General features: G+C 38.0%; 1 protein-coding gene across 3 annotated transcripts in view; it reads left to right on the top strand.

Annotated features, from left to right (window-relative positions):
- The window catches only part of LOC141438303 (solute carrier organic anion transporter family member 74D-like), a 59,043-nt gene that overhangs the window by 28,469 nt on the left and 17,479 nt on the right, over positions 1-13,095 (top strand). For all 3 annotated transcript variants that reach the window (XM_074102129.1, XM_074102130.1, XM_074102127.1), the window contains exon 3: positions 6,536-6,676. In XM_074102129.1, the coding sequence (XP_073958230.1) occupies positions 6,536-6,676 (141 nt within the window). The remainder of the gene's footprint in view (positions 1-6,535; positions 6,677-13,095) is intronic.

Here is a 13,095-nt window from a genome sequence, read left to right as displayed (position 1 = left end):
CTAATTTACGTAAAGGTTTAGGACCAAATCTCTTTTGACGTTTCGGTTTAGCAAGAGTCTGCAACGTTGAAATTACTTTCAATTACGATCGATTGCATAAAAGAAAATAGGGCATGTAACGTGCCACGTGCGCCATCCAATTGACCAACAATAAAATTTAGATGTAAAGGGTGCAGCTCTATTTTAGTGGCGAAAGTGTGTCAGTGGACCAGGATGTCTCGCGACAATTTGAGCTTGTTGTCGTAGTTGTGCCGCTGCAAAGTTACTTGTTCCATCGGGAAGAGCGCTAGTGGCTAACGGGAGATAGCTCATCGTATGAGGAACGGGATTTCCCTTTTTTAACCGTCAGAAAGGTTAAGTTTGTTTTAGAATGTCGCGGGAAACTGACACGTTCCTTGATCAGCGGGCCTGGTGGTGTTGGTGTTTGTTAAAACTAGATATCATGATTTGGAATGTCTTAGGTCTATATTCGCAATTAAAAGTAAATTTCAGTTTGTTGGTATAAAGCGCTTTTGTCATATATCGTGTCAGTTTGTTGCTGTGTTTCTTTACATTACATTTTAAGAAATTGGGGCGTGCGCGGACCAAAGTTTTGTATCATTCACGTTTTGTTTGGGGAACTGTTTTTATTTTGAATGGACGTCTATGTTTTGGGTGGGATAGCGTCCCGGTTTGTCGGAATATAAGTAGGACAGTAGGTCGGATTTCTTAATTCATTCTATTCGTGATAGGACGGCTCTATCTTCGTAGTCGTGATGGAGTGAACAAAATCACGGAATGGTTTTCACGTCTGACTGTTTATTCCACTTTATTCTTTTTTGCGATGCTTTTATAGACACGTACAATGAAATATATTTTTTCTACTTATATAATCAAGCAATTAACAACTTTCTTGAAATTTCCGTATATCATAACATAACTATTATAAGCAGAGATTGAACGGATTAGGACATGACTCCATAATAAATTTGGTGATTTCCTGAAATTACATTTCAATGCCTGGAGATAACAATTTACACATGCTTTCAAAATATTTAATTACATTACTAGTACTTATAGTAAAATCTCAATAAAAAATCGTTGCAGTTGTTATCGTCGTCGTAGATATATTTTTTTAATTAAAAAATCTTAGTTAATATATATTTACGATCTTTAAATATAAAACTTACGCAGATTTACTTAATTAGTTATAAATTTTCAGCACTTACATACAAATTTGAAAAAAAAAAATTGTTTATTCTCTTTGTATAATTGATTAATTATTTAATTAATTTTGGAACCATGTCCACATTATTGCAAACAATGACGCTACTTCACCCGATCCCTGACATAAGGAAACTAATGTGAGCTTATGATAACAAGATCGAACGCTAGTGGAGAAATGTCCATGTTTACGATACTTACAGGGAACACCCTAACAAATCCCTTACAGAATTCTTATTTTTTATAACTCTATTGTAAATCTAACGTGCTGAACATCTGTTATTTTCATAATATGCGCTTGTCATTACCATCATGCGCATACGCACGCAACGCGCGGCGTTTTGCAACGTGTATCACGTTGCTGCAGTCATTAGCTGTTGGCATAGGTCAGTTCTGCCACTTCACGATTAGATTACAAATGAATTGGTAACAATTTTATCGAAACGGTAATCCGATGGGAATGTGCTTATTTTTACGCGAAATGTGACATGATGTTACAAGCTGTAGTAAATGTGACATGATGTTACAAGCTGTAGTAAATGGATTCCGAGATTTTGATAGATGAATTACAGCTGTAATTGGCTACTACTATAGTCTATAGGTACTGGTATTTTAAAGACATCACAATTTTCGACCACTTTCCAACGGTAGGTATTCGTGAGTTATGTACGAGTGAAACCGGTCAGGGAGGGGGGGGGGTTTATTTTATGAAATCAAAACGTATGTGTGAAAGTACGAAAAGTGGAGAAAAACTGTAATGAATTTGAAATGCGGGCGGAGTAGGAAAAATACTGTTACAGTTGTTTAATTTTCGCTATTTGTCAAACATTACATCCGATCCGAGCAATAGTTTTGTAAAAAGGCACGGATCAGAATAATTGGCTCCGTGATACAGCAACATCTTATCAGTATTTAAACATTCCTGAAAAACGCGCAAAGTTAAAAAGTATTTACCTAGAGTTGCCGTGTAAGTAATGACTATATGTATATATAGCACACTACCCCGCAGCTTCGGTCGGTTAAACCATTAAATCTCGCAGTCGAATTGAAATTCCGTTATTTTACTAACTTCCCATGGGAATTGCCGGAAATGACGTCGCGTCGTCTTTTGTATCATTTACTTTGCACGATGAAAACCAGTGTAAAATTTAATATCTTTAGACTAAGCGGTTAAGATTTTGAAATTGTTCATGGATCCCGTAGAAATATCAATATAAAATCACCCTATGTATGATCGAACTATGACAGTCTACATACCAAATATCATCCAAATTCTGAGCAGGCAGGCACGCACGCACTCGCATAAAAACTTTCGCATTTATAATATTACTAGCATTGTACAGAACAAACAAGTAAATATCCAACGTCATGCTCATGCTGACCTGAATTACCGAAATCCCAGAACTTGAGTCACAGTTTACCAAAAACTTCTCCGAATTATGTGCCAACGTAACGTAGGTATTCACATATCCATGTGAATAGACCACTTTAATTAGTCGTGTTATAGGTATGTTGTAGATTATACTTTAAAAGTTATTAGTATAGAATTATATTTATCGGTTCAAATGACTCAATATTTTATTTAGTCATTTTTGAAAGGATTTCCCTATTTTTTTTGGTGTATTCTTTGATTCGGCGCCCAACTGAGTTTCAGAGGAACAAAATAATTCAAGAACCGACTGTCAAGCTTTTCTCTACATTAGATATCTAAAACTAAGTAGCTGTCGCCTGCGACTCTGTCTGCTAAGAATTCGTTTGTCGCTATCCCGCGGGAACTATGAATTTTTCCAGGATAAAAAATGTCTAACACACCTTCACAAACTTTCTTATTTATAATATTTGAAGGTAGGATCTATCGAAAATAACTTGCTGATTTATGAGAACAGTAGGAAACCGTGACCTGAAAATACTTTTGTGCTAGGTGAAAATTGCGCTCGCTCTCAATGGTTTTGCTTTATAAAGAAATTATTGTTTTATAAATTTCCACCGTCATATGTTGAAAAGCGGTTTGTTCAGGTGTTCAGGTGTGGAAGACGTCTCTAGTTGGATTAGTCATAGCCGCCAAAACCGTCCCGGGGTCGATGATCTCGATCGATACAGAACTATGTCGCACGTAGAACTAATACTTAAATAGTATAACAATAATAATAAATTGCGAACGAAATCCATAGGGGTTTACACATCTAGTGAATATTGTTTTGTCGGATAAGTTCGTATTTATCTTGCTTTGTCAATTAAATTTAAGTAAATTTCAGTGCTAGGTGAGAAAGTAAGATAAATTCGAACTTTTCCGACATAATACGATGGAAAAACAATATTCACTTCGACTGTAGTAACGTACAGCGAAAAATATATATCGTGTTAGTAGATACATTTTACATAAATCACTTATCCAACAGAACATCGACACAATTGCTTTGTGACGATTACACAAGAAAGTGATTTAAAGATATCAAACCGTAAATTTAAAATCAAAAACTTGTTTTCTTGTAAATATCATTATTTTACTGGATGAGCGAGATGTTATGTATGTATAAATGTTTTATATAAATGTTATCTTCAGACTTCTCTTATTGGTTGTGCAATGCTATAAGAGCTAACTTCATACCGAATTTTAAGATTCTGGGACAACTGGAATCATAAGCATATTTGATATTTAATTTCAGTTTGATACCTTTACGCGCTCCTGAATAAGCTTGAGAACAAGTGAAGACAGTTGGACGGACAGACAGACATACGGACAAAAAGCGATCCTATCAGGGTTCCGTTTTTGCCAACTCATGTACGGAAACCTAAAATACTCGTTGGATTGTTTATCTTAAATGTACCTATTATTAGTCCGGGTTCATTAACAAGTTCTCAGTACTAACTAACTCTCCGTATATTACATCAGTAGGGAATGTAGCACTTCAATGACCTTATTTACTGCAGCGCCCGCGCAAGGTTATCTGCACCGAAAGGCAGGACTCGCCTTTCATATCGGCTTGTTTGTATTTTCAAGTCTTTCTACGATAAACGCGAGCATTTTAATAATGAGCAGTAATTTAATTTTCCGTCGGTGGTCCGTGAAAAAGTGGCCAGTCTCAAAATGCTTAATTCGTCAATTTTGACAATCACGTAGCGTTAATTCGAGAGAGCTTCGGTTAACGATGCGTCCAGCGTAACCGGTAAAGGTACAGACGTCAACGAAGCATGTCACGCTATGCTGTAGCTAAAGCCGTGGCGTGGACGGCCTGACTGTTTAACGCATTGCGCTGGCTGTACCACCATAAAAACTGGCTGTAAGTCCGAGCTCCGCCTGTTTTGAAAAACGATCTTGACGAGGCCATTATTCATTACAAAAGCGCATGATGATAGGACGGTGTACTTTATTTTTCCGCGAGCACGCGAGCGCTTGTTTTTTGGCAACCGCAGCCGTCGATTTCCGAGAAAGATTACATTTGGGACCTAAGTACCTGATTGTTTTTCGGTCAGTAACCCGTTTGTGGGCTTTTATTGTTTATTATTGTTGCGATTAATTTTGATTTTATGACTTTAGCGATGGTTCATTTTACATTTGCATAAAAAATGAATTTCGTGTAAGCGCTATTGGTATCTTTATTTAAGGATCAATATTCTTGAGAAGTTCAACAGGCTTTGCAATTTTCTAAATAAGGCACTAATAATTATACCTGCCTACCTGCTTTCGATCCAGCCGTTGCTTAAGTGCATACTATCATTCAATGCCTTTTATTACGCATCTGCGTGAAAGCAAAGACGCAGCTAAATTCCTGGGCGTTCTTTTGTATATTTGCCCTCACGTCTCGTCACAGTCGTAAACTTCATTCTAACATCCGAAGTATTAATTAATAACAGTAATCTTACAGTCGTAGTTTACACAGTGCGAGTAACATCGTACGAGTAACACGCGTCCGTCTGCCGCGCTGGATTAACCACTTGAAACTCATTAGGTTCACAGACCCATTGAAATGGTACTCCCATGATTTTTTACTAGTACCTAACCTATCGTAGAAAAGAAAAGTGATAAAATAGGGCACATATGACACAATTCGGAAGTGTTTGTAATTAAAAATATTTTAGAGGGAAAAACAGAGAACAGGAAGTGAAAGACCGGGACCGAGACTAAATTGATTCAATCAAATTAAGTAACGTCAACGCTTGCTTGATCATATCAATTTTTGAGAAATCAAAAGTATGGCATGAGAATCTGCGACTGTGTTCCCTGATCGCTACAATCTGTCCGTCTTCAAATCTAGGGTGAATGAACATTTATTAGTGCTCCAACTTAGTCCACATCTTCGCTTACCTTCAGGCGTGATTGTGGTCAAACACAAGCCATATTTCTATATCTGTATTAAAAACATAAAGAAAGAAGCGAAAATTTTGTACTCCACCGATAAGAGTGCAACCATAACTCTTAAATGTCGATGGTGCGTGTGAATAGGGGAACCCATAACAAGTGCTATTCCTCATGTGACACTCACTAGCTAGCCTATGTCGCAGGGTTGAACGCACGCACGCCAATTACAAGCTAGCTCTTAGACGAGCTAGCCTCGAAGATCCTTACCTTATTTTACATAATTGCTACCATCGTTATTACTCTCTTTAAAATTTACTGCGTCATCAGCGGTCGATTGCGAGGCTTCCTTGAATCAATCCGGGACCGTTTAAGATACCTTTATTCCAGTTTTTTGTCGGCGTCGTTATAATATTATCTGCCTTATAAGGAGCAGTTATTAGGCCTTGTAAGAGAAGTAGGTGTGTCTTATATTGTAGGGTTTTCGTCATGACGAGTGACTAATTCGGCACGTGTGTAAATCTGAGATAGCCGTAATCATTAGCAACGTAATCTGATTGAATATGCATATAAATATATTAACAATATCATCAACGTAGAAAGCTAGAGAATGGTGTCCGATACGAACTTTAAGTGGAAGCCACTGTGATAAAGGGGTAATGGGTATAAAATTACATACCGGAAGGTCGGGGTACTTTGGTCTTGAAGGGTAACTTTGGTTCTTGGGATTAACTCGGTCCTGGTTTTATTATTGCTTTGAGAATATGGTGGTTGGTGTTAATTGATCGATCAAGTTTTTACGTTTTTTTTTAAACTTTTTTATGTGGGCCAAAGTAACCCTCGAATGGGTCAAAGTACCCCGACGTTACGGTACTGGAATTGCGCACAAAATTGATGTTGTGGGTCAAAATATTTAGCTCGGCTGTCTGAAAACTGCGTCGATAGTTGAGTTATTAAACGTTAGCAATATAAGGCGCCTTCTACACTAGCAAAGCAATCGTATTTTTGTTTAACTGAAGTGTTTTTTGTCTGCAGCTATCACCATCGGCATCAGGGTAATCGGCCCAGCGCTGGGTTTCCTCCTCGGCGCTCTCTGCACCCGGTTGTACGTCAACCCCCTACGGGACCCTGGTTACGACTCCAGCGACCCGCGATGGGTCGGCGCTTGGTGGCTTGGTAAGTATTAAGGCGGAAAAATACTATTAAAACGCAACGCCACGCCACGTCGTCCCACGCATGTTTCTATCTGCACCTGACCATAAAAAATATATAGGACTGATTAGTACTGACTGGCACGCGTGTGCAAGTGTGGCGTGGCGTCGGGTTGTAAATAGAAGGTATAATTGCGTATATAATTAGTTATGAAAATAATTACAAAATCCGACGCTCCGTTGGATCCTTCAAACAAGTGTAATTAAAGCGTACATATAGGTTCATATTGACGTGCGTATGTTATCATTAATTAAATAGTAACTTCTAGCTATACGGTTGTCGACTTCGCCGCGCCCGAGTGTATAAATTATGCAGCATAATTTACTAATGAAGTCGTCTCGATAATGCTGTGTCACGCATTCTCACTGATTTTCGACAATAGGTACTGTTCGACAATGTGTACAGACAATCAAGAATGATCGAGTATTTTGTTCTCATGCATAAAATGCCATGACCAGAAGTTAAGGGATAGTTATAAATATTTTTGTCATTCGAAACCAGGTTTCCGAAAAAGAAAAATAATTCTGTTTTCTAAACTGGTTTCGAACCTTTGGTTTCCAAAGTGGCCGAAGGGCCGCGCGTCACGTAAACTTGTTAAGGTATAAATAAACTGCCATTTACATTAAAATTAGTCGATAAAGTAATATCTTGCTAACGCTGGATATTGCTATACCATATTTTTCCGCGTCAATAAATTACTGTGGAATGCAACTACGAGTTAATTAACGAGTTTATTGACTCTGTTACGATGATGCTGCTTTGTTGCAACATTTTCTCATTCACAAAGTTCACATGTATCATTATTATGACAGTTGTTATTTTTTTCTGGACTTAAGAGCGATAGCAATATATAAATATAGCAAATGTTTTCGCGGACAGTATTTTTATTACATTACTAGCTTTTTCCCGCGGCGTCGCCCGCGTGGAATTCGGACATCGCGCGCTGTTCCCTCGGGAACTGTGCATTTTTTTCCCGGATAAAAAGTACTGTGTCACTGTCTGGCCCATAAACTATCTTTATGCCAAAAATTACGTCGATCCGTCGATCCGTCGCTCCGTTTCGACGTGAAAGACGGACAAACACACATACTTTCGCATTTATAATATTAGTATGGATTATATTGTGCATTAAGATATTTAATTTTAAGGCTATCAGACTACTGAAAGTAGATAAAAACTACTAATTACTAGCTTTTTTCAAAAACATTGATTGGAGTCATACGGGCATATGGATACTGAATAAAAGACTGACACACCTAAGATTTGCGGATGACATAGCTCTTTTTAGCGAATCGCCCAGTGACCTGAAAAAAATGTAACAAGAACTAGACTCTGAGAGCAGAAAAATCGGCTTGCACATGAACGCAAGTAAAACAAAGATCATGTCAAATTACAACAGGAAAATTATTAAAGTGGAAGGTAGGCCTATAGAATATGTGGATGATTATGTGTACCTAGGCAAATTGACCTCTTTCGAAGCAAATAACAACGAAAATGAAGTGGATAGAAGAGTAAATATAACATGGAAGAAATACTGGGCACAAAAGGAAATCCTTAAGGGAAACTATAACATGAACATGAAAAAAACAATCATGGATTCCTGCATCCTCCCAAGCTTGACCTATGGGTGCCAAACATGGATATACACTGAAAAAATAAAGAACAAAATCTTGTTCTGTCAGCACGCAATGGAAAGAAGCATCTTAAGACTGAGAAGAATACAGAAAACTAGAAACATAGATATTCGCAAGAAAACAAAGATAACAGATGCTCTTCAATATAGCTTGAAACAGAAATGGAGATGGGCGGGGCATATAGAAAGGTATAAAGACAAAAAATGCACTCTCCAAACAACAAAATGGCCTGGCCCAGCAGGAAAAAGAAGTGTTGGAAGGCAGAGAAAAAGATGGATTGATGACCTCATAAAAATAGCAGGAAAAGAATGGATGAATATTGCTATGGATAAGGAAAAATGGAAAAAGATGGAGGAGGCTTTTACCCTTGGGGACCACTAGTGTGGAGAAAAAGCTATAATAATAATAACTACTAGCTAGGTAGGTACAGTCGCGGAAACTAAATTGCGTACGAGGATGGAGATGGAACCTTTTTATAGAAATTTAACTATATAATTTCATTTGTCGATGTATGGGATGTCAACATGACATTAATAAATAGCACAACGCTGGTACGGGATATTTTCTTTGACTACAGAAAGTCGAAGAAGTTAAATCGCTTGCCAGGGTGAAATCTATTCGTAGTACGTTAAATTACATTTTAATTTTAATAAAAAAAAATATCATGGGAAACCTGACACCAATTGACCTAGTCCAAAACTAAGCCTGTACTATGGATACTAGGCAATGGATAAACATACTTATATAGATAAATACATATTAAACATCTAAGACCCGAAAGCAAACATTCGTATTATTCATACAAATATCTGCCCCGGCCGGGAATCAAACCCGGGACCTCAAGCTTCGTACTTAGTCAGGTTCTCTAACCACTTGGCCATCCGGTCGTCACGTATTTAATTACATTACATACTCGTACCTATGTACATCTACTAAAGAAATCATGGTTAAATTAACTGTGAAAAGGTTCCACCCTGTACTGGGTATGTTGGGCCAATCAATTTTTTAGTGTAGCATGTTGTGGTCTCCTGTGAGTTACCTGTTAAAAGTATGATTTCATGGGGTACAAATCCACTAGGTAAAAGCACAGAACAGAATAAGTATTTAGGTAAAAGTAAGGAGTTGTGACAGTATTAAGGCAATTATTTCATGGCTCATCTCCTAAGCGTGATAATAGTATAAATTGCAAACTTTTTTCTAACAAAGTGTATCATTGATGTTTCCTGAGTTACGGGACAATAACAACACTAAAAGTTCATTGACCCAGGCACCTACGTAGTTAAAAACAACTGAAGCCAATAAAACAAAAGCTTGTCAAAAATAGACAAGCGACGCCTCGTAAATAATAATATCTTCTAGGTCTAAGTACCAGTAAGTATGAGCCGCGGCATTCCGTCGCGGAACTGCCATCAACCGTTACCGAGCCGCTTGCGTCGGCGCAGATTTGCGCGCAAAATCCACCAAGAAAGCACGCGCGTGACCCGCTTGCAAATACGATGCGTGTGTAACTTGTAAAAAAACACACACACGACTAACCATCTCGCTTCACCTGCCCAAGAAATAAAGGTTGTTTTTGTTTACTCTTCTTCCTACCGGCGGCAAATAAAATTTGCAACGTTAGAAAACTTTGGTCGTGCGTAGAATGGCGATAGAGTGAATTCGCGAACGCATAGAATGGCTTCTAAGTATTTCCTTATTGTTCTATTTTGCTAGGCGAGTTCATGAATGGACTACTGAATTCGGTTGGCTTTTCCTATACGTGAAGTGGCTCGTCATTAAATGAATAATTTGAATTGCAATCTTGATCGTTTGCAGCTCATAATTTATATAATGTCCTCGGTATTTAAATATCAAGATTGTTCAAGTGTGTAATGTTATTTCACGGAATGTGCATTAAAATTATCTATTGGTTTAAGGGCTAGTGCAATGTTAACAGACTCTTTAGTGATACTTCTTTAAGTATAGCGTTTATCATGGGGAGTACTCCGAAGAATTATTCAATTCAGTCTATTACCTGCTGCCAGCTAAGTTTCTTCAACGCACCTCTCGCAACCGACTTTCTTCGCATCCTTACCATCTTAATATTGCATAATCTTGGTAGTCTCTGGAACTGCTTTGGTTCTTGCGGAACTTTCTGCTTTAAGTTTGGGAATGACGTTGCAGCATTTCTGGAACGATCTCGCGGAGGAATCTTTAGAAAACAAGCCTACTTTTTTCAAAGTGCCGGCGACGTATCAACGGGTGGTGATTGCTTTCCACCGTATGACCCACCTGCGGGTTTGACATCTCTTATGTAAAAAGGTGTAGGTTTAAAAAAAGGATAGGTTGAGTTTGCTGTAAGTACAATGTGACATGCATTACGTGTAGGTGGAACTGGCAAGGTACTGGCTATATCGCTTTTCATTTCTTCTTATCTTATCAGCTATCGTTTCCACCTCAAAGAAAGTATTGATATGGTGCCAAATAAAAAAAAAATGAGATAAACAACGAATCAAGGTTACAAGGGAATTAGTTACTTGCCTGATTACAGTTCAATGCAATACTATCAAAATGTACCGATTACTTTAGTTCGCGCACTAAGTGATATGGCACTTGGCAGTCGGTTCATGATGTTATTAGTTTTGGCTTTAGGATGATAGCCTCGAGCTTTACAATTCATTCGCATGTAGCTCACACAAATGGATGCAGTGTAGCAGGGTCCTTTGGTAGAGCCACCTCTACAAGCTACTAGACATAAACACAATCCACAAAACTGTACCTAGGCATTTACAATATAATGTGTAGAAATTAAACGGCACAACTCACGATTCTAAATCGGAAACGGTCCGACTAGTTTCAGCCTTTTGGAAGACCTTCAGGGATGATTGCGTTCACGACAGAGGCGTGCCCCGCCCTTATTTTTTGAAATCAATGCAATTGAAAACAATTATTTCAGACTAAGTTTCACCTGTGACTTTGCCCGCGTAGGTGTTAATATTTGTATCCAAAGGTTATTAGCTAAGTCTCTATACGAGTACGTTAGCTTATCTCCATTACAAATTTGATCGAAATTCGTCACCCGTATCGTTCGTTACATAAAATATTAAACACATTTTTGAAAGAAATATAGGATTGAGTATTATTTTAAAATATAATTTAATTTAATTACAGAGCTGTATCTACATTGTTCAATAGAAAAAAGATGGCTCCTTGAGCCTGAATGAATGAATAAAATGGAATGAACTGAATACTGGATTTAATAATCATTCATAAACATATTAGGTCAGTAACGCTGCACTTTACTTAAAACATTGGTATGACAGAACGTATAAACTTTATGGTACAGACAACCTTGCTAGCACTAGTTGATAGTCAATCAGTGAGACTGTTGAGCTAACCGGTCGGTTAAATGCGATACCTGCTCTCTCTTTTTATAATCTTTCCATCTATGTATATTTAATATACAGATTATGAATGTAAAATTATCAGTTTACATTTCTATATCACTTGCATTTGCGGAAAAACGCCCATTATTACACTTGTGGTATACCGACTACTTTTTAGGACCCCATTTGTGTCTCAAAAAAGTTTGTTCGCAGTTTAAATGTTTAGTAAGTCTCTTATATAAAAAAGAACAGGGTTTTGTTTTTTAAAATAACGAGTTATTTACCGACTCTTATCCTCAAAATACAGAAAGTCTTTTTGTTTGTGCTTGTCTTCTTCTAAAACGTGACAAAAGTTTGAATAAACTCCGCGTCTTTATTTGTATTTTGTTGTTTATGTGTGTTTCACTATAACCAGGAATGGAGAATTTCAACTTGCAAGTGTTTAGTTCTTAGTGACAATATGAAAGACACTGACTCGGATGTATTGATTAGGTACCATCAGCGAAATAAGTGGTCTATCAATTTTTAAACAAGTTCCTATCAAAATAATGTGTCGCTAAAGTCGAACTTTCAAGTTGCCAGACACATCTATTGGCATTATTGTTTAATGACATGCAAACGATTATCAACTTTAGGGTGGTAGACCACATATTTGGCTGATGGTACTTGATCGCGGACGTGTATCTTTTTTTCCTGTTCATTAATTGGGACCTTTGCGTCAATAATTTGTTAAGAAGCTGCTTTCATGTGCGATTCATTTGCCGGCCATCGTAACATGGTATTGGGCATCGTCTGTCGCATTAGTCGTCCATAGCGGCTTCCTCTTCAATCACAGCCAATTGCTGTAATTGCTGCGGCGAAGGGCTGCACTCAGTTAGGGTTGCGTCATCGCTTATTGCTAGTTTTACTGCTTGTTTACAAGTATTTTAAATTAGGGTTCGGTTTTAGATTGCCGGACACCGGAAGGCGAAGTATTCGCTGTCTTTCTGCGAGGATGAATGAAAGGTCGCAGGAAGTTATTGACTTTGGCTAGCATCGATTGATCGTTGTTGAGATCCTTAGGGAAGACCTATGTCCAGCAGTTGATATTTTCCGGATTATATTGATCATGATGCCAAGATTTAGCTTTGTTTAGGTGTGGGAGATTCTGTATTTTCTGTTGGCAAGAAGCAAAAGATTTTCATGTATTATGTGTACTTAGTCAAAATCATACTTAAGTGTAAATCCGAGAGTAGTACAAAAGAGTTAGAATCCGAGAGGGCCGCAAGTAGTCGTTAAAATAAACCACTTTTTAGATAGCATGGCCTGCGAGCTTGCCGGCTTGGTTGAGTGGATGCGCCCGCGACCGCATCGCCGCGGCCGCTGCATTTCCCGCGACTTTCGC

The sequence above is a fragment of the Choristoneura fumiferana genome, chromosome 18, assembly GCF_025370935.1.
Source record: "Choristoneura fumiferana chromosome 18, NRCan_CFum_1, whole genome shotgun sequence".
Classification (NCBI taxonomy): Eukaryota; Metazoa; Arthropoda; class Insecta; order Lepidoptera; family Tortricidae; genus Choristoneura; species Choristoneura fumiferana.
This window is presented reverse-complemented; position numbering and strand designations above follow the sequence as displayed.